The sequence below is a fragment of the Saccopteryx leptura genome, chromosome 1 (assembly GCF_036850995.1).
Source record: "Saccopteryx leptura isolate mSacLep1 chromosome 1, mSacLep1_pri_phased_curated, whole genome shotgun sequence".
NCBI classification, from domain to species: domain Eukaryota; kingdom Metazoa; phylum Chordata; class Mammalia; order Chiroptera; family Emballonuridae; genus Saccopteryx; species Saccopteryx leptura.
In genome coordinates, this window is record NC_089503.1 from 254,258,925 (window position 1) to 254,281,478 (window position 22,554).

At 39.3% G+C, this 22,554-nt stretch overlaps 1 protein-coding gene and 1 pseudogene across 1 annotated transcript in view; both read left to right on the forward strand.

The window, feature by feature from the left end:
• LOC136388291 (zinc finger protein 699-like) overlaps nt 1–22,554 on the forward strand; it is a 343,451-nt gene that overhangs the window by 288,967 nt on the left and 31,930 nt on the right. Inside the window, 4 exon segments of the mRNA XM_066360217.1 lie at nt 742–925; nt 1,757–2,667; nt 2,670–2,980; nt 3,062–3,122. Coding sequence (XP_066216314.1) covers nt 742–925; nt 1,757–2,667; nt 2,670–2,980; nt 3,062–3,122 — 1,467 coding nt within the window.
• Nucleotides 4,466–20,854, forward strand: LOC136387963 (olfactory receptor 7E178-like; annotated as a pseudogene).

The following is a 22,554-nucleotide window of genomic DNA, read 5'->3' on the forward strand; positions in this document are numbered from 1 at the left end:
CTGTCTAGGTTGATGGTATTCATTTGGAAAAATCAAGTGAAAGCCGAACAGCTATTTTGTCTGAGATAAGATTTTCCCCATACACCATTGATTACTGTTTGACTTTTTATTAACAGTCTTCCTTATTTTTGAAAAGACTTTCCTTGTTTCCTTTTTGTAAGTTGTTATTTGGTCATGTATATTTTACCCTGTTCCTCTTTCTTGTATTTTTTCAAAGTGAGATGTGGTGGAAAGGCAGACAGACAGACTCCCGCATGCGCCTGTCTGGGATCCACCTGGCATGCCCACCAGGGGTCATGCTCGGTCTGTCTGGGGCGTTGCTCCAATGCAATCATAGGCATTCTAGCATCTGAGGTGAAGGCCATGGAGCCATCCTCAGTGCCCAGGCCAACTTTGCTCCAATGGAGCCTTGGCTGTGGGAGGGGAAGAGAGAGTTAGAGAGAAAGGGGAAAGGTAGAGAAGCAAATGGGTGCTTCTTGTTTGTGCCTTGGCTGGGAATCGAACCCGGGACTTCCATATGCTGGCCCAATGCTCTACTGCTGAGCCAACTGGCGAGAACCTGTTCCTATTTGTGTTGTTCTCCCAGTAATACCTTGTTGTTTTTATCATCCCATCAAAATCTTCATGGAATTATTTCTCATTCAGTTGATTATCATTTGACCCTGTGCTTGATAGCAGAGTCTTGAAATAGCCACACTGCAAAAGCCCTTTCTTCAAATGTGCCTTTACCATTCGTTTCAGTTTTTGACATTCAACTTAAGACTAATGAATTAGTCACTTCACAAGATATTTATGAAGAAACAGTATTCAATGAACAGGAAATAGTAAGATTGAAGAGGAACAATGTACAGTCATCTATTTTATACAAAAAGTGGGAATACCATGGTATTGACTGTAAGAACAAAAACCATGAGAGATATTTAAGGTGAGTTTCATTCATATAAAGGTAAGAAGTACCGCAGAAGAGCGTCTTAAAATGTCACAAAATATTAAGAACACAGATTTAAAAGTTGTGATTTCATAAAGAATTTTTACTAGATATTTCCTTCTACAAATGAGAATGTGATCTTCAATGTTTAATATAATTTAGTTGTAAGCAGTTATTAGAAAAATTCCATAAGTCAAAAACTCACTGATACATAATGCAATTAACAGTTAAAATGCTATAGAGATGTTCAGTGAAATCTATGTGTCTATTGATCAGTGTCACCTCATTAAATTTAATTAAAGAAAAGAAAAAAAATCCCTGGCCTGTTGGTGCTGTGATAGAGCGTTGGCCTGGTGTGTGGATGTCCAACGTGTAATTTCCAGTAAAGGCACACAGGAGAGCAACGATTGGCTTCTCCATCACTCCCTCTCTCTCTTTCCCTCTCTTTGTCTATCTATCTCAGACTCCTGTAGCTATGACTCCATTGGTTTGAGTGCATCAACCCTGGGAAGTGATGTGACTCTGTGACGCCTCTGCCTCAGGTGCTAAAAATAGCTCAGTTGTGAACATGGCTCCTGATGGGCAATGCATCAGCCACAGATGGGGGTTGCCTGGTGAATCTCATTCAGGGCGAATGCATGATTCTGTCTATTCCTGTTCTCTTACTTGGAAAAGAATTTTAAAAAAAGAAACCAACTCTGATAAATACTAGTTATTGTAGATCTCTCCGTGAGGAGTTTCAGCTTAGAACCCCAGAGGGTGCAAAACATGTACTGTTAATGGTAAAAATGTAATTATTGCTAATATTGTGCTTTTTATTTTTAAAAGAAATCATGTGGTGGAGAACATCTATGAATGTAACCAAGAAAACCAGCATGGAAAAAACTTATGCCAAATTTCAAAACTTAACGTACTCCAGAGAACTGCTGAGGTACAATCCTATGAGTGCCGTGAATGTAAAAAGGTCTTCACGGATCATGTTTCCCTGAAGACCCACGTCAGTTCACACATGGGAAGCAAACCCTACCAGTGCAGGGAGTGTGGGAAGGCTTTCCATTCCCTCTCCTGTTTCAGGAAGCATATGAAAACCCCCCTGGAAGACAAACCCTACGAATGTCAGCAGTGTACCAGAGCCTTCGGCTGTTCTTCATTCTTCAGGGCGCATATGAAGCTTCACCCTGGACAGACAAACTGTGAATGTGAGCAATGTGGCAAAACCCTCAGGTGTTCTTCATCCCTCACAGAGCACAAAAGAATTCACAGTGGAGATAAGCCTTACGAATGCAAGGAATGTGGGAAGGAGTTCAGTTCTTCCTCTCACCTCATAATACATTTAAGAATCCATATTGGAGAGAAGTCTTTTGAGAATAAGGAGTGTGGGAAGGCCTTCAGTGAGGCCTCGAAACTCACTGTACATGTCAGAACACATACCAGAGAGAAACCCTATAAATGTAAGGACTGTGGGAAAGCCTTCTCTCTCCTCACTTCCCTTAATATGCATGTGAAAAATCAAAGTAGAGAGAAGCCCTATGAATGTAAGGAGTGTGGAACAGCCTTTAACTATCCCTCATTGTTCAAATCACATGTGAGAGATCATACTGTCAAGACAAAATATGAATGTAAGAAATGTGGGAAGGCCTTTAGTCATCCCTCATCCTTCACTGCACACATGAGAACACACAGTGGAGAGAATCCTTATAAATATAAGGAGTGTGGGAAAGCCTTTACTCATTCTACCTTATAGTGCATGGACGGACTCACACTGGGAAGAAGCCTTATGAATGTAAGAAATGTGGAAAAGCCTTTATTGATGCCTCATCTCTTAGGACTCACATGAGGACACACATGGGTGAGAAACCCTATGAATGTAAGGAATGTTGGAAAGCCTTTATTAGTTCTTCCCACCTTACAGTGCATGGACGGACTCACAGTGGGGAGAAACCTCATGAATGTAAGAAATGCGGGAAAGCCTTTATTTATGCCTCAGTTCTTAGGACTCACCTGAGAACACACACGGGGGAGAAACCCTATGAATGTAAGGAATGTGGGAAAGCCTTTATTCCTCCATCCTTACAGTGCATGGACGAACTCACACTGAGCAGAAACCTCATAAATGTAAGAAATGAGGGAAAGCCTTTTATCTGTTCCTCGGTTCTTAGTATTCACATGAGGGTGCACACTGGGGAGAAACCCTGTGAATATATGGGACAGCCTTTGTCTTGTCTACTTTCTAACACATGAAAATTAACCCTAGAAAAAAACATACAAATGGGAATATCTGCAAAGCTTTTCAAATCTTAGGCAACATGTGAGATCTCACACAGTGAGACATCCTATGACTTTAACAAAGTAGTTAATTCTCCCTCATTTTTTGAAGACTCCTGAGAACTCCCAGTTGAGAGAAATCCCTTGTACATAAACCATGTGGTAACATCTTCAAAATTACTGCTAATTACAAGTCAAAATTCCTAAGAGCTTGACCAGGTTTTGGCACCGTAGATAGAGCGTTGGACTGGGATGCAGAGGACCCAGATTCCATACCCGGAGTTGCCGGCTTGAGCACAGGTTCATATGGTTTGAGGAAGGCTCACCAGCTTGAGCCCTAGTTTGTTGGCTTGAGCAAGGGGTCACTCGGTCTGCTATAGTCTCTCAGTCTAGGCACATATGAGAAAGCAATGAGAAACAGATGCCACAACGAAGAATTGATGCTTCTCATCTCTCTTTCTTCCTGTCCGTCCCTCTCTCTGTCTTTGTCACACACAAAACAATTGCTAAGAAATAAGCGTATAAGAAAATTTGCTCCAGAAGCAAATATCAGTGTTTCACCTTAAATTGGAAAGTTTGCTTAATGATTTCTGGTTTGTATTTTCTGATATGAATAATTAAGGTGGTACATTTCCGTTTAATACTTTTCCACTATTCTGAGGTGCTTTTATTTGGGTTTAGATGTAAAGGTTATTTCCATCACTAAGTGAGGCAGAGTATTTCTTTATATCCAGGTAGGAGTGGTCCTTTTATTTTTGTTAGTTTCTGATTGCTAAGTGTGCAGTGATCATGGTGTGGACACTTGAGTATTTATCATTTCTTTTGTATTTTGCTTTTGTAATTGGTCATTGCATTTTGACCTAGTATGGCTGATACTGGAAATTGCATACTGAATATTCTTCACCCTTTTTATTCTTTTTGTTATCAGTTTTTACTATTCAAAGCTTTACCTGTCTAATAAGTAATTTCAGCAGAAATTGTTAAGTGCATAGGTCTTGAAGAAGTGTCTCATCTGATGTTTTTGTATTTCATTCTTTGTCCTTGCTCCTGGCTGATAATGGAACACCTAGTGTTTTGACAGTAAAAGAAAACCTTGTGACAAGAAAGCCAGAATAAAGTCAGTTTACTTCTCTGTGTGGATTTGGGCATGGCTGGGACTCCATTTTCCAGAACCAATTTCTTACGTTCCTGGTTGGAGTTGTGTAAAATAGAGGGTTTGTATGTGAGTTGGAAGGCAGAGGGTAGAATCCCTTATTTGAGTTTAGTAAGGCCATGACATTGGGAGACAGATTCATAGGTTCCTGGTGGACTAGTTTCCAGCTCATTTCCCTGATCGTTGGCCTCACCAGTCAGTACTGGCTCAAGAACATTAAGTCCTTGACGTTAGTTACGTTGGAAGCAGTGGTTCCATAAACTTCCCTATAAGTTTCTCCATTATGGCCATACACAGCCTCTTAGATGTTGACAAGTTTTAGGATTTTAATCCTGTAGATGTTACACTCCCCCTAACACATCAACATTATATTGACTTGGCCCCAGTTTGGAGCTGGACTGTTGTCATCTCCACAGTCTAGTTCCATGATATCATTACTCAAGTTGAAAGATAACATCTATGTAAATTCACTGTGTTCTCAAAAAGGGCTGTGGACAGTGAGGAAAATTGGATATAAATGAGACAAGCATCAGATAGGGTGTCATCCCATTTTAGTGGAGAAAGATTTATATTTGACATCTTCAAACAAAGATTTTACCATTTTTTTATTTTTGCTTAAGATGATGCTTTATTGGTTTGTGCTTCAGGTATGTTTAGCCGCACTTTTTCCTTCTATTATATTTTCCCTCATCTCAAAAAGTACAGTCCTGTGTTGCATACAGCACATAAGTCAGCAACGAATGATGATTGTCCTGAAAGAGTATAATGAGCTGAGACATTCCTATTGTTTGTGAATTCTAATAAGTTTGCACAGTGACAAAATTGTCTAATGATGCCTTTCTCAGAATGTATCCCAGTCGTTACATAGAGCCACACTGTATACCTATAGCACTTCCTGTCATTGTTTTCTATTGTTTTATTAAGGAATATGGACACTACTGTACAGAAGTGTGCTAGTCCTAAGTGTACAGCTTGATGGAATTGCACATAATGTTTACACCCTGATAACTGAACACTTCTATCACTCCAGAAAGTTTACTTATCTGCCTTCTCAGTAATTGCTCCACAGAGGAAAGCACAATTTTGACTTTAATTATAATTTGTTAGCTTTGCTTCTTCCTGACTTACTTTTAATTTTTATTTATTGATTGTAGAGAGAAAAGAAAGGGGAGAGAGAAATTGACTTGTTCCACTTATTTATGCATTTCTTGGTTGAGTCTTGTATGTGCCCTGACTGGGGATGAAACTCACAACATTGGCGTATCAGGACAATGCTCTAACCAACTGAGCTACCTGGCCAGTGTTTTGATCTTTATATAAACATTAAAATATAATATGTACAGTTATGTATTTGGCTTGTTTACTTAATGTCTGTCTGCCTTTCTGTTGTCCTTTTGGCAGACACACACTTATTTCTCTTGGTAAATGCTCTGTATGTGGGAATATGATTAGTGAATCAGGGTAGGCTTCAGGTGTAGTTTCGGTAGGTATTTCACTATGTCAGAAAGGCTGATTGCACCTACAGTCCTAGATGCAATGCATGAACTTTATAGTTGGTCCTGATACTTTGCCCCGACACTCTGATTTTTGTCATTCCAAAAATGTGGCAATACATTGTTTTGGTTTTAATTTGTATTTACGTGATGTGTAATGACGTTGAATACTTTTAAAAAATGTTTTAAAATTTATTTACTGATTTTACAGAGAAAGGAATAGAGAGGAGAGAAAGGGAAAGAGAGAAGCATAGACTTACTGTCCCACTTATTTATGTATTCATTGGTTGATTCTTGCATGTGCTCTGACCAGAGATTGAACACACAATCATGGCATGTCAGGATGACACTAATCAACTGAGCACCCGACCAGGATTAAATACTTTTTTATGTGCTTGTTGGCAGTTTGGGTATCTTTTAAAAGGGTACCTTTTAAAGCATTTTACCTATTTTTATTACAATTTGAAGAGTTTCCTTCTATTACTTGCTCTTTATTTTATGTATGAGCATCTCTATACTTCCATATGCCGTGTATTATTCAGTGTGTCCATAAAATCATGGTACACTTTTGACTGGTCACAGGAAAGCAACAAAAGATGATAGAAATGTGAAATCTGCACCAAATAAAACGAAAACCCTCCCAGTTTCTGTAGGATGATGTGGCAGCATGTGTGCATGCGCAGATGATGACATAACACTGTGTATACAGTGGAGCAGCCCACGGCCATGGCAGTCGAGATGTGGATGGTACAGAGGAAAGTTCAGTGTGTTCTGTGGCTCGTTAAGTTCGAATTCGTGACCAAAGTATTCAATACAATGTGAATATTGACTCGTTTATAACGAAGTGCCACCACATAGGAATAACGTTACTCGGTGGGATAAGCAGTTGAAGGAAACCAGCAGTTTGGTGGAGAAACCCCGTTCTGGTAGGCCGTCAGTCAGTGACGAGTCTGTAGAGGCTATACAGGATAGCTACCTAAGGAGCCCTAAAAAATCTGTGCGTGAGCCCACATCAAACTGCACTGAATAGATATGAAACTGGAAGAGTTTTCCTTTTATTTGGTGCAGATTTCACATTTCTATCGTCTTTTGTTGCTTTCCTGTGACCGGTCAAAAGTGCACCATGACTTTATGGACACTGTATATATGTATTTATGTAATGTGTGTTTCATATATTTGTATATTGCAGAAAACTTTTCCCAGTCTCTGGCTTGTCTGTCACTATTTTCATATTTGTTAGTTATAACAGAAATTTATTGGTTTGATTACTGGAAAGTCTTTGGGTGTAACTGGCTTCAGGCATGGCTGGATCCTCAGACAAAATGTATTATCTGGATGAATTCTCTCTCAATGTTTTGGCTGTTCATCTTGCATTAGCTATTCCTGGCAGACTGTCTCTCTTCATGGCCCCAGGAGATCCACACTGCTTTCTCTCCTGATTGAATTCTCAGGGAGAATAGAGTGATGGTCTTTTGGGACAATTCCAATATGATTATTGCAATTGAATCTGCTTGGCTGACTTGCCCACTGTTATCCACAGGAACGTAAGACACTGATATCCTTAGTACTGACACACTCATCCACAAACCAGAGTAGAGTCTATCTGTGCCTTCTCTATTCACCATTTCTTTCTGTATTACTTATAGAATATCCCCTTATCAGTTTCAAAAATAAAGCTGGGACTATGCTTAGAATGGCATTGATTTTTATAAAATAATCTGAATGAAATTGACATCTTTATAATAGTAAGTCTTCCAGTTGTTGAACACTATATAATTGTCCATTTTCCTAGGTCATCTAATTTTTTTTAACAGTGTTTTGAAGGTTCAACTGTATAGGTATTGAATACCTTTAATTTATTGCTAAATGTATACTGTGTTTTGCTTTGTAAATATTTTTATTTTTTTATTGAATTTCTTGTAACATTGGTTAATAAAATAACATAGGTTTTATTTGTACAACTCTATTTCATCTGTATATTTTTTTGTGTGTTCACCGCCAAAGTTATTTTTTTTTAATTTTTCAGGCTAATGCATAGTATTGCAATTTTTTTTGTATATTGATTTTTTTCTCCAGTTGCCTTTATAAATTCAATTACTTATTCAGATATCTATGGCTTATTTTGGATTTTGTGTATACAGTCTTGGATTTTGTGTATACAGTCTTGGATTTTGTGTATACAGTGTATACAATGAAAGAAGTTCCAAACTTTATCTTTCATTTCTCTTGCCTCATTGCTTTGCAGCACTGAATGGAAAAGATGAAAATGGACATCATTGCCTTGCTTCTGATCTTAGGGGAAAGTGTTCTATAATACTCCTTTAAGTATTATATAATAGTAGCTGGAAGTTTTTCATAGTTAATGGCATTCGTTAGACAAGCACCAGATATCTTTTCTATCATTCACATCGTATGGTCTCCCAGTGTTATAGAAGGGGTGTTAAAAAGGAAGGAAATAATTCAGTCAACAAAGTATGAGAGACCCATTGTTATTTTATAAATTGAGAGTTTGACCAAAATATCTATGGTTTATTAAGTGATTATTCTGAGTCAGGCACCATTTAGAGTACTTTATAACTATAATGAATTTACTCTTAACAAAAGAATTCTTAAAAAGGTGCTGTCTGAACCACATTTTACAGATGAAGAAAAAAGCAGAGAATTAGCTTACCCCAGGTCACATAGCTTCTAAGAAGCTAAGTCTACCTGGTTTTAGAATTTATACTTGTGTCTGACCAGTGGTTGTTTAGTGGGTAGACCATTGTCCTGGGAAGCTCAGGACCCAGGTTTGAAACCGTGAGGTCATCAGCTTGAGCATGGGTTACTGGCTTGAGCATGGGATTATTGACATGGTCTCATGGATGCTGACTTGAGAACAGATAGCTAGCTGTCTTGAGAAGAGTCACTGACTGGGCTGGAGTGCCCCCCCCCCCATCAAGGCATGTATGAGAAACAGTCAGTGAACAACTAAAGTGCTGCAACTACAAGTCAATGCTTCTCATGTCTCATCCTTCCTGTGTCTGTCTCATTAAAAAGTAAAAAAGAATTCACCCTTTGCAGAGACTGACTCTGCCAAGGACAGTCCTGAGTAGAAGGTGCCACAAAACTTGAAAGAAATTACAGACACAAGATGCAGCAAAGATGGGACCAAGGGTCTCCCAGCCTCAAGGACTGAGAACCCTGATATGCAAGTCCTCATTGTATTTATTTGTTTGCTTTATGTGCTTATTATAAAGCTCCAGTACATGAGGTAATCATCCTCTGGCACAACAGGGCATGCTTGCTTGTAAGCACGTACTCGGGAAAGATAGGAAATGGCAAACAGTACAGAAGCTTTTTGTGCAGATAATCATGTCAGGGACCCGACGTTACTAAGTCTGCACAAATGATATCTCTTTAAGGCAACATTCTATTCTCAGGCCATTTTCCCACAACCCTTATAACCAGCACATGTCATTGTTCAAGAGAGGGATTTGTAGCGTAGTATTGAATACTGACATTCTTGAACCTCAATATCCAACTCAAAGTACAACTTCTGAAGAGTAATTTGGAATAGTTACCATTTAAAAACATTCCCATTTGTCACATACTCATGAATCCTCTCTTCATTATGTATTTTTCTTTATATAAAAACATAAACATTAAAAAAAATTACTTTGTAAATTTAATTTTATGAGCAGATTACTTCTGATTTCCTCATGACCATCTTCCTGCACTAAGCCTCTCTTTTTGCTCTATCTTATTTTATCTGGTTTTATTTATTTTTTATTCTGACAGAAAAATCACATTACTTTCACCCTTCCCCAGTGTCCACGTGTATGAGATAATGTCAATCACGTGCACATTTTTTTTTTTGGTGCAACAAAGCCCCAGACCCCCATGTCTTCACCTTTCATGACTGAAATTACACACCAACAGCACCACCTCTCAGCGCTGGTAACCATCCTTCTACTTTCTGTTTCTATGAGTTTATCTACTTGGGAATTCTTGCACCAGTGGAACCATGCAGTATTTGTCCTTCCGTGACCTGTTTATCTCACTTAGCATTATGTTCTCAAGGTTCATCCATGTTGTAGGATATAAAAGCATCTATTTTATGACCCACTGATATTCCATTCATGTAGACACCACATTATATTTATCCATTCATCTGTCAGTGGGTACTCAGGTTGTATCCACTCTATGGCTGTGGTGAATAATGCTTCAGTAAACACGGGTGTGCAAATATCTCTTCTCTTCTCTGAGACCCAAATTCCTAACACAAAATTGGGATTATGTGCATTTACCTTCCAAGTAAAGCTGCTAAATTGGGCAGTAAAAAACCATGCCCAAATTGGAATCGCAAACAAACACTGCATTTGGGACTCACTTGTACCAAACAAATTTTCATTGTCAACTTCAAATTCTATTATTTATTTATTTTATTTTATTTATTTATTTTAATTCAATGGGTTGATATGGTTTGCCAAACTATACCGGCTTCAAGTGTTCAACTGAAATTCTATTTTAAATAGAAATTCTATTTTAAATGGGTATCCTGTATTTTAATTGATTAATTTCATCCAAGGTCGATATGATTAGACATAATGTGATAAAATCTATCAATCATATGTCAAGTTTACATCACATGTGGTACCCATTTTTATAACTTTCATATATCAATATTTCTATTAAATACAAGATTTCAGAATTAAAAATTAATTTGATATTGCTATCCTTATGATCTGGGTCAAGCTGTGATGTTGAGCATTTCACCTGCCTTCTAACAAACTACAATCTTTGGGCCAAATCTAACCTGCTACCAGTTTTTTGGGGTTTTTTTTTGTATTTTTCTTAAGTTGGAAACGGGGAGGCAGTCAGAAAGACTCCTGCATGTGCCCGACCGGGATCCACCCCGCATGCCCACCAGGGGGCGATGCTCTGCCCATCTGGGGTGTCGCTCTGCCACAATCAGAGCCATTCTAGCGCCTGAGGCAGAGGCCACAGAGCCATCCTCAGTGCCCGGGCCAACTTTGCTCCAATGGAGCCTCGGCTGCAGGAGGGGAAGTGAGAGACAGAGAGGAAGGAGAGGGGGAGGGGTGGAGAAGCAGATGGGCGCTTCTCCTGTGTGCCGTGGCTGGGAATTGAACCCGGGACTCTGCATGCCAGGCTGATGCTCTACCGTTGAGCCAACCGGCCAGGGCTGCCACCAGTTTTTATAAATAAAATTTTATTGAAACATGGCCTTGCTCATTGACGTATGTGTTGTCGGTGGCTGCTTTTGTGCTATGATGTAGTTGTAACAGAGACCAGATGGCCTACCAAACCTGAAATATTTACTACTGGACCCTTTACAGGAAGATTTGCTTACCCTTTCTTGGTATTATTGATAAAATTCTTTCCTTTATGAATTACTGTGAGGAGAAAACTAAATATATTTGAAGTGCTTAGGACAGTGTTTGGCACACAGTGAAGCATCAATAAGCGGAAGTTCTGACTATCACAATAAGAGGCCAAAAGGAAAGAATAGACTATATTCTAGTTTTGTTAAACAGGCATTTGGTAAATTATAGCTCATTCTAGATTAAAATTTAAGCAGAACAAGAATATAAAAATATGTGTAAACTAACTAGAACTAGTATGAGGTTTAATGCTGGGACCTTGGAGTCATTTTCATCATAGTGAACAAATATAGAAGTTGATTTTATTACTATTATGTTTCTAGAAGATGTAGCCTATGCATTAGACACACAGACACACACACACACAAAATACCACAAAAGTGAATATTCAGATAATAAAATTCTACTCAAGAAAAACAACTAAAACACCTAAAAAGGAGTGCTAGATAATGGAAATATACAATTTAATTATATTTTCTAATATGCCAATATGAATCAATTAGGAGTAAATAAAACTAATGATGTCACTTAAATTAGTAACAAAAAATTAGCAAGAAATGCACTCTATAAGAAATGAGAATTCATATTAAGAAAAGCACAGCCTGACCAGTTGGTGGTACAGTGGATAGAGTGTCGGACTGCGATGCAGAGGACACAGGTTTGAAACCCTGAGGTCACTGGCTTGAGAACAGGCACATCTGGCTGAGCAAGGGGTCACTTGGTCTGTGGTAGCCCCCTGATCAAGGCACATCTGATAAAGCAATCAGTGAACAACTAAGGTATTGCAATGAAGAATTGATGCTTCTGATCTCTCACCCATCCTGTCTGTCCCTATCTGTCCTTCTGCCTGTCTCTTATCTCTGTCACAGAGAAAAAAAAGAAAGGAAAAGCATAAAGGCCTGACTAGGCGGTGTTGCAGTGGATATAGTGTCAGACTGGGATCCAGAGGACCCAGGGTCAAAACCCTGAGGTTGTAGGCTTGAGTGCAGGTTCTTCTGGCTTGCGTGCAGACTCAACAGCTTGAGTGTGGGGTTGCTGGCTTGAGCGTGGGATCATAGACATGAACCCATGGTCACTGGCTTGAGCCCAAATTTGCTGGCTTGAGTAAGGGGTCACTCGCTCTGCTGTAGCCCCCTTACCAAGGCACATATAAGAAAGCAATCATTGAACAACTAAGGTGCCGCAACAAAGAATTGGTGCTTCTCATCACTCTCTTTCTTTATGTCAGTCTATATGTCCAGCCCTCTGAATCCCTGTCTCTGTAAAAAAAAAAACAAAAAAAAAATCCCCCCCAAAAAACCAAGATAAGAAAAGCATGAAGGTCTCTTTGCAGATATAAGCATGTTCACATATGAAAATATTTTCATGTTTTATCATGAGAAATGTTTGAATCAAAGATGCCAAATTCCTGATAGTGCATATTTCATCATCAATATTATTTCAGAAAATTCAAATTTTAAGTGAATTTTTAACTGGAAATAATTAATCTTTATATGAAAAGCCTTTGTTTTGGTATGTGACTCAAGGCAGCCAAGTGACCTTCACCTGAGAAGGGGTGGAACTCAGAAATAATTGATCTGGTTCAAGGACACTGACTTTTTCCTCCCATGGATAAGATTGTGAAGTCAATCTTCAGGGAATAGAGTTAATGGATTACTCTGGCTAATTGTGAGCTCTGTGCATTGAGTGCTCAAGGCCAGACAACCATAAATGATCAATGTGTCTCTAGGGTTTTAGGGTGCTGGTCCCTGTCCAACTGGCTTCACACCTGTGCCTCATCTCTTAAAAATCATCTCTGTCAGGAGGTCTGGCCTGAATCTGTCTATCTGCCTATACCACGAACAGAGCCTCAGCAGTCAGTGCTCAGCAGGCAGAAGAGGGGCAGCCGACTGGCCCTCCTTGGTCATGGACCAGCAGAGTCGCAGCCCACCACAGTGAATGCCATGGGAGACACTGAGGGTGGAAGGACTGGGAGCATTGTTTTATTTTTATTGTCAGGACAAGCAGGACATTTGGGATAGACAAGTGACAGGGCACCAAATGTGGTTTCTATTTTAAGCACTATGAAGTTTATGTTCTTGGTTCTGGTGGGAGTCCAATCACTTTCATTCAGTGTTGTGGACTGTAAATGGCAAAAAGCCATTGTAGATTCGAGGCTTAGCAAAAGGCTAAGTTCTCCCCCCTCCATCTCTATATTGGCTATGATGCTAAGTATTTGCACCTACTTCACTTGCTTCCTTGAGTTGCTGGAAGCAATTTACATGCCCTTCCTCTGACTCTTTGTTTGTTTCAGATGTTGGTAGATTTCACTAATGCATCCTGTTTATGCCTTGAGAGAGTTCCTGTTTTAGCCTTGGATGTGTAACTTTGTATCAAGGACTTCCTTGATTTGCATATGGCTATATAATAAAGTTAACTGGGGCTATGGGGCACTCGGATACTGCCATCTGCATTTTGAAGAGTCCTGGTCCCATCGTTTTTTGACAAGTGTGTTTCCTTAATTCCGCACCGTTATTAGGAGCTGCGCAGGTCCGAGGCAATTCAGAGTTCTGCTTTTCTCTCACAATGGTTCTAGCTCCCATAGAAATTACCCCCATGATGATATGAAATAGGCCTCTTTAAATGGTCTAAACGATCCAAAATTAAGAAGTGTTAATAATGATGAAAAGGAGAAAGAGGAGGTAGAAAATGAAGACAGTGATCCAGATGTCATGAACAGTCAATGAGGACCTACTATGTACCAGGCCCTCAGCTGAGTTTCTGCACCTTGTTTCTGTTGGAGTCCATGGGAGTCCAAAGACCAGAGTAACAGGCTTTATTGAAACGAAGAAAAGGAAACCTGCCGGGCACTTTTTCGGAGGAGAAGAGCGCTGGTTACAGACTAGGGGTGAGTTATATAGTGTTTGGAAGAGCCTGAGGGGATACTGAGGCAAAAGTTCTGGTGTGTCCAGAATGCTCCTCCTTGAGGGCTTGGAGCATGTGGGTGTTGAATCAAAAGTCCTGGTATGTCCAGAGCCTCTCCTTGGGGCGGCTTCTCAGCTCTTTGGAATTCCTTTGTCTCTGGGGCATTAGTCCAGTAAAGGTGAGGTCTGACATATAAGCGGAACATCAAGAGGGCAGTTTGAATTTACATATCTATCAGTTTCATTTCATCTGCATAATTGCTCCCCAAGAAAGAGGAATGCACATTTCTTCATTTTACATATGAATACAGGAGCACAGCATTCAAATATAACTTGAACTAGGGTTTGTGGTAAAGTGGGTGTGAATTCAAGTTGGAATCCAGGCATCCAGACTTCACACATAGGACACATGGCCAGTATTCTTTCCTGAAAACCCAGTTTGTCATTTTACTTGCTAGGTCACTGTCCTCCTCCCTGTGGGGGTTACTAGGAGACCTCAGTGAAGAGTGATGGATGCCTCCTGCTGCACTGACTGTAGGAAGACTAGCTGAGTTCATGGTGCGGACCATAAACAAATCAGCAGTTTATAACTTAGGGCAGATCTTTTGCTTGCCCCCACTCCTAGATTTTTCTTGAACTATCTTTTTACTCCTTCATTTCTGAATCTTAGCCCTTCTCAGACTAAAAGAGACCTATTACGGGTGTTGGTTTTTATTCTTACAAACCAAAAATCAGTTAAAATATGTATCTCAGCTGTACTTTTAGTTAAGACCTCTGAACTTTGGTGTTAAACTTTCTGAGGTGTTGGGAAACAGTAAAGAACTTTAACATATAAGCAGCAGAGTCTTACAATTTAGTTTAATTTTATCTGCTATATAATCTTGTGCAATAATGGGCAAGTTCTGGTGTCTATAAACCTCAACATTTTGATGTTAGTTGATTCCTGTTGCCACAACTGCATTTTTCCAAAGATTAAATATAGTGAAAATTCCATATATAATGAGTGTACATAGAAAGTTCCAAATAAATTTTAGATATTATTATTGATATTAACAGTCTATCATTATGCACTTTGAATTAAATATTGTGTGATTTGAAGGTATTTCCCTGGATCTCTGATAGGACATTCTATTCTGTCCTTATATAAGTAAATACTGAATATATAAACAAAATTACTGAATATCAATTTATTTTTAAATTTGTTTTTAATGATTTTAGGGAGAAAAATGAAGGGAGAGAGAGAGAGAGGAAAAAAAGAGAAAGAAAACAACATCAATTTGTAGTTTGACTTAGTTGTGCAAGCCCTGGCTGGATGGTTCAGTGGTAGAGCATCAGCATGGTGTGTAGAAGTCCTGGATTCAATTTCAAGTCAAGGCACACTAGTGAAGTGACCATTTGCTTCTTCATCACTTCTTTTTCTCTCTCTCTCTCTCTCTCTCTCTCTCTCTCCCCCTCCTGCAACCATGGCTCACTTGAGCAAGTTGAGCTCTGAGTGCTGAGAATGGCACCATGGCTTTGCTCTAGGTGATAAAACAGCTTGATTGCTAAGCAATGGAGCAATGGCCCTAGATGAGCAGAGCATTGCTCCATAGAGGGCTTGCAGATTAGATCTCAGTCAGAGCTCATGCAAGAGTTTGTCTCTCTGCCTCTTCACCTGTCACTTAATAAAAAATAAAATAGCCCTGGCCAGGTGGTTCAGCGGTAGAACATTGGCCTGGCATGTGAAAGTCCAGGGTTTGATTCTTGGCCAGGGCACACAGGAGAAGCACCAATCTGCTTCTCCACCCCTCCCCCTCTCCTTCCTCTCTGTCTCTCTCTTCCCCTCCCACAGCCAAGGCTCCACTGGAGCAAAGTTGGCCTGGGTGCTGAGGACAACTGCATGCCTCCACCTCAGACTCTAGAATAACTCCGGCAGAAACAACCTGATGCCCAGATGGGCAGAGCATTGCCTCCTGGCGGGCATGTCGGGTGGATCCCAGCTGGGCACATGCGGGAGTCTGTCTGACTGCCTCCGCGCTTCTACCTTAGAAAAAATACAAACAGAAAAAGAAGAAAAAAAAAATCAAAGACTTAGTTGTGCATTCACTGGTTGCTTCTTGTACATTCTGAAACTGGGAGAAAATCCACAATCTTCGTGTATCAGGAGAATGTCCCACTCAACTGAGCTACTTGGACAGGGTTGAATCTCTTTAATTTCTGATTCCTCAGAGCCTATACCTTTGCACAGAGTAGGCAACAAAAACAAAAACAAAAAATCTCTTTTTAACATGTAATAGACCCTTTGTTCACGCAGACACAGAGTAGGCGATAGACTTCTACACTGGGCTGCTTTTCTTCCTGCCTTTCATCCCTTCCAGCAATATTTCACAGGAGTACAGAAAAGACGCAAAGGGGATTATGTGCATCTATGACATGAACTTTCTCTGAACCTCTTACTTTCTTTTTTATAAGACATGCATCATTCACTTTCCAAAAATTGTTAATTTTAAACAATGAAAACTTTAAAGGATGGAGAAGGGCAGGATCAATCTGACTTCATGGACTGAGACACTTTTAGGATTTCACATTCAGGATGTCATGTCATTCCATATTCAAGTTCCCTGGGACAGGGAATGTTTTGATCTCTCTGCCATGTAATTATATAAAAGTCATTAAATATTTCTTGAGGTTAAATTTATCAATAAGTGGTTACTGCAATAACAATTTAATTCTGATTAAAATATGGTAACTGGATGTTAATTGCCAAACTTTAGGGGCATATTTTCTCCCCATTTCTGGGTAAAAATGACATCATAAAGAGGCTGTAATGTTTATACAAGCTCTAAGTTTGGTGTGTGAAAGATGTGGGACTCAAATGTTCATCCCCTGAGTCCTGACCCAGGACTCTGTTCCTCAGCTAGAGCCGAACAATTTTTTTTTCATTCCTGCTTTGTTCAAGATCAGGAAACAGGCAGAATCATTGGTTCCTCTTATTGGGACTCAGTGAGGTCACTATGAATAAGGAACAGAATAAGTGATTTACAGAGGCCTTTCTAAAATACATATTTTAGTTTATAGGATTTTCTATAAATAGTACTCTTTTCCATCTCAGTTTGGAAATCTGACATGGACAAGCAATAATTTCTCTACAAACTGAGAAATTAGTGAGCTATCATGACATGACTATTACTAACTAGACAGACTTCAGGGAAATCCTGGTTCTACATCTCAGCAATAAGAGCAGAGAATTGATTGTATCTGATTTTTGGAGAAAAATTGAAGTAAATAATAGTAAAATTTAATGTGCACTGATTTTTACAATGTAAACAATTTTACCTCACATATCTCTTACTCACATTTTCACTTGTGTATATGAAGACATAAAAGAGTTTGCGTAAAATTGTCAATATAATGAATTAAAAAATAAAATGAGCTCTATCATTCTGGAAATATTATGCAGAAGCTTAAAAGTTTAAAAAAGATGCATATACTTTATAGAAGGAATAAAAATGTAAAATTTTAATAAGAACATTTCAAAAGAACATGTGTAGTATTACAGTTAAATTTTTATGAAAGTTGCTTATGAGTACAAATCAATCCTAACACCATAAAAGTATAAGCAGAAAAATATCCCCACCAAATTCCCTGATAGGGGTTGACATTTGGGACATGTCAAAGCAACAAAACTGAAATTTCATTGAAAATATTGCAAATCTCTATAAAAATATAAGTTCTGCAAAACTATTACTGAAAGGTCACACTTTAAATATGGTGATTGGATGTCAATGGTAATAATAGATATTATTAATGAGACTTTCACTAAGTGCCTGGGAATATTCTAACGCAATTACTCTCAGCTCTGGCTGCATATTAGATCACCATGAGACTCACATGTAGAAAGTCTGGTGTAAGAGGTTCTAGGCTGTGGCTAAGATAGTGGTTCTCAAGTGTGCGCCAGGGTGCAATGGTGTGCCCTAGAAGATTTCCAGGTGCATGCTATGGTATTCCAGAGAAATGTGTGCCTGTTGGGGACCAAAAAACCAACAGGGTTTTGGAGTTTAGATTTTTGGGGAGACAGAAGTGTGGGGAATTAGCTATAAGCTGACTTTCTGTCCAACCCTTTACTTCACTTGCCTGATTAGGTTGCAAAAGGCTGTTAAGCTGTTTTGCTGGATTGTTTACACTATCCCCCATGGTCCCCAGAAAGACTGGAGGCAAGTTTCTTCTATTCCTTGTTTGGTGTAAAGTTAAGATGATAAGTATGGTAGGGGTTTTCTGAACTTGGTAAAATTCTTGGGTTGCCTTGGAAACATGATCAAAGATATCATTGATTTGCTAACGGCCCATTTTGCCCTATAAATAAAACAAGATGTGGTTTTTGGGCATGCTTTGTTCTTGTCAGCAGTAATTATAGGGCCCTCCTGACTCCACATTTTCTTAATCCCGCACTGTTCCCACTCAGGATCTGAAATTACTAGCTGCACTAGTTTGCAGCATGTGCCCAGATATAAAAATAAATATAGTTACTCTATTATACCATTTCATTACAGAAATATTGCTCTTTTTGTTAACACATCATTATTATATTTATTATTAACAAATTATTATATTATCTTTATTATATGCGGCTTAAGTGTCTGTTGCCGATAGCTTATTGGTTGCTTGCGTAACTGTACTAGCCAATGGGCTGAAGTTGCCACAGCATTCAAATAGTCCCGCCTTCTGGCATGCCACCTCACAAATTGAGGTTAAAGATTGGAGCAATTATTATGCTGTTAAGAAATCTTAACACCAGAAGGGGTCTTTGCAATGGTACAAGACTAGAGGTTCTCCAACCGAAAAATAATGTCATAATAGCTAAGTCTTTGACTGGCTCCTCTAAAGGTGAAATACATGTCATTCCAAGAATTGATTTGGCTCCATCTCAAACAGGGTTGCCGTTTCAATTGAGACGTAGACAATTTCCTGTAAAACTTGCCTTTGCTATGACCATCAATAAGTCTCACAGCCAAATGCTTAAGCGTGTTGGCATTTTTTTACCTGAGCCTGCATTTGGACACGGTCAACTTTATGTTGCCTGTTCAAGAGTTCGTGAAAGAACGGACATTAAATTAAAAATAATTGATGGTCCTCTGCAAGGCGAGCTTAAAAATGATGGAAAGATCTACACAAGAAATGTTGTGTACAAAGAGATCTTTGTCATGTGAATTACCATTTTATTATTTAAATCACCTTCATTTATTGAGCTATCAGTGGCTCTTAAGAAATGTACCGCCAGTGGTTTCCTTCATTGCACTCTACTTTAAGCAATTAAGCAAGTAGAAGGGGGAAACCCCATGAGGCAGTAAGCAAAGGGGCGTCCTCGCCGCCTGCCTTGGGTAATTCAGTTTGAATTAGCAGACACCTTTGCACAAATCATTTTAATTACAATTTATAATATCTAGAACAGCGGTCATTTCGTATGACTGCCAGGCTTTCTAGTTTTTATATAAATACACTCAAATAAAATGGATAGATTTCTCAAATACAAGCATGATATTGAAGAATTTGATTCTGGAAGTAAGAGGGACAGACAGACAGGAACAGAGAAAGAGATGAGAACCATCAATCATCACTTCTTTGTTGCGACACCTTAGTTGTTCATTAATTGCTTTCTCATATGTGCCTTGACCACGGGCCTTCAGCAGACCAAGTAACCCTTTGCTCAAGCCAGCAACCTTGGGTCCAAGTTGTTAAGCTTTTTGCTCAAGCCAGATGAGCCCATGCTCACACTGGTGACCTCGGGGTCTCGAACCTAGGTCCTCCGCATCCTAGTCAGAAGCTCTATCCACTGCTTCACCACCTGGTCAGGCAAGAAAGATATTTCTTAATCCATACATTTTTTCAAGGGAGGAAAGTAATATTTACTCTGCTCATGACTTTATTAACTTCATTAACTTAGTGTCTCTATAGTAGATATATATAGAAAAAGGTAAATAGCCAAAAAATCAGTAAGGAAAAAGTTCTCTGAAGTTGAGTTTGTCACCACTGAGAAATACTGCTGAAGTCCTGGAGTATGTGTTCCATAATCCAAAATACAGGCTCAGGGATAACTGCCTGTTCAGCTGTTTCATCTATTCTAAGCCCCTTTTCTTTTTCAGCAGGCGTCTCAGCCCCATAGAAATAAAGAATCTAACACATGTCTCAGAATTCTTTCTCATAGGTCTCTCAGATGATCTGAAACTTCAGCCTTTGCTCAGTCGGCTCTTCCTGTCCTTGTACTTGGTCATCATGTTGGAGAACCTGCTCATCATCCTGCTCATTAGACTCCCACCTACACACCCCCATATTCTTCTTCCTTTCCAACCTGTCCCTGGCTGACCTCTGTTTCATCTCTACGACAATTCTGAAGATGATAGTGGACATCCAGACTTACAGCAGAGTCATTTATTATGGGGGCTGCCTGATTGAGATGTCTATTTTTTTTGGAGGCATAAACAAAGTACTGTTGACCATGATAGCCTTTGAAAGAATTGTGGTCACCTGTAACTCTCTGCATCACCTGATCATCACTTACATATGCTGCTGTGGCCTGATGGTTTTGGTGTCATTTTTCATCAGCCTTTTCCCAACTGCACTACTTCATGGTTTCACATCTTACCTTCTTCATGGATGTGGAAATATTGCATTTCTTCCATGACCCTTCTCAGCTACTCAACCTTGTCTGTTTTAAAATCCCCAACAATAAGCCTGACCAGGCAGTGGTGCAGTAGATAGAGCGTCAGACTGGGATGCGGAGGACCCAGGTTTGAGACCCCGAGGTCGCCAGCTTGAGCGCGGGCTCATCTGGCTTGAGGGGAAAAAAAAAAACAACTCACCACCTTGGACCCAAGGTTGCTGGCTTGAGCAAGGCATTACTCTGTCTGCTGAAGGCTGCAGTCAAGGCACATATGCAAAAGCAATAAATGAATAACTAATGTGTCGCAACGAAAAACTGATGATTGATGCTTCTCATCTCTCTCCGTTCCTGTCTGTCTGTCCCTATCTACCCCTCTCTCTGACTCTCTCTCTGTTCTGTAAAAAAAGTAAAAACATAAAATAAAATCCCCAACATTAATACATTGGTCTAGGTCATTGGTGCAATCTTAGGTGGTGTTTTACTCTCAGGGATCCTTTTACTATAAAATTGTTTGCTTCATTCTGCAAGTCCCCTCATCAGGTGGGAAGTATAAAGCCTTCTCCACCTGTGGCTTTCACCTGTCGGTTGTTTATTTTATGGAACAGGCTTTGGTGTGTACCTCAGTTGCAGTCTCAGTTTCTCCCAGGAAGGGAGCAGTGACCTCGGTGATGTACACTCTGGTCATTTCTATGCTGAACCCCTTCATCTGTAGTTTGAGGAATAGGGACATGAAGAGGGTAATTCAGGGGCTTTTCAGAAGAACAGGCTAATCACAATACCTGTCCCATCTTTTTTTGATTTGTGGGTTAAAAAAGACATTAAAACCAAATTTCTGGATCTCAAAGTTCTACTGTTTGGCTTTATAATTATTGTAGTTCTGAGCATTTCAACACTCAGTGTCTCATGTTGAAATATTGCTTCATTTGGTATATATTTAATGGGCTCAAGTGATTAATTTGGCATGATTGAATCATATTATAGAGTGTTCTTTATTTCTCATTTGTTGCTGGCATTCTAGAAAAATGCACTAGCTTTTTTTGTTTGTTTTTTTAAAAAATAATTAAAATCCTCAATACTTTCTAAAAGTCATGGCTATTGTTCACAGAACTTTCATGTTTTTCAGATCTCTTTATGCATCTTATGTATAAGGATGCATGTAACTGGTTCTCAGCTCTGGCTTCTTATCAGAGTCCCCTGGGGAGCTTTAAGAATATTGATAAATATTGATCACTGTGTCTCAGCAAAGATTACAATTTAATTGGGCTGAGAGTTTTTTTAGCATAAATATTGAAAAGTGATCTAAGTTGATTGTCATGTAAAACCAAGATTGAGAACCACTGATCTGACTACATGTTTTTTCAGTGATGACTAGTGTGTTGGATCCTTTACTGCTCATGAACAGGTACTGGAGTTCTTGTAGCCATCTGAGCTCAGAGTGGGAGCTTATGAATAATTCTCCCTAGCAATAAACAGTGTGATTTTTCTCAATAATTCTGATATTTCCTCACATATATAATATTTTCTTTTTTAAAATTAATTAACTATTTTTTGTGACAGACAGAGAGAGACAGAGAGAGGTATAGATAGAGACAGACAGGAAGAGAAAAAGATGAGAGAAGCATCAATTCTTTGTTGTGGCACCTTAGTTGTTCAATTGATTGCTTTCTCATATGTGCCTTGATTTAGGGGCTACAGCAGACCAAGTGACCCCTTACTCAAGCTGGTGAGACTTGCTCAAATCAGAGGAGCCTGTGCTGAAGCTGGTGACCTTGGAGTTTTGAACCTCAGTCCTCC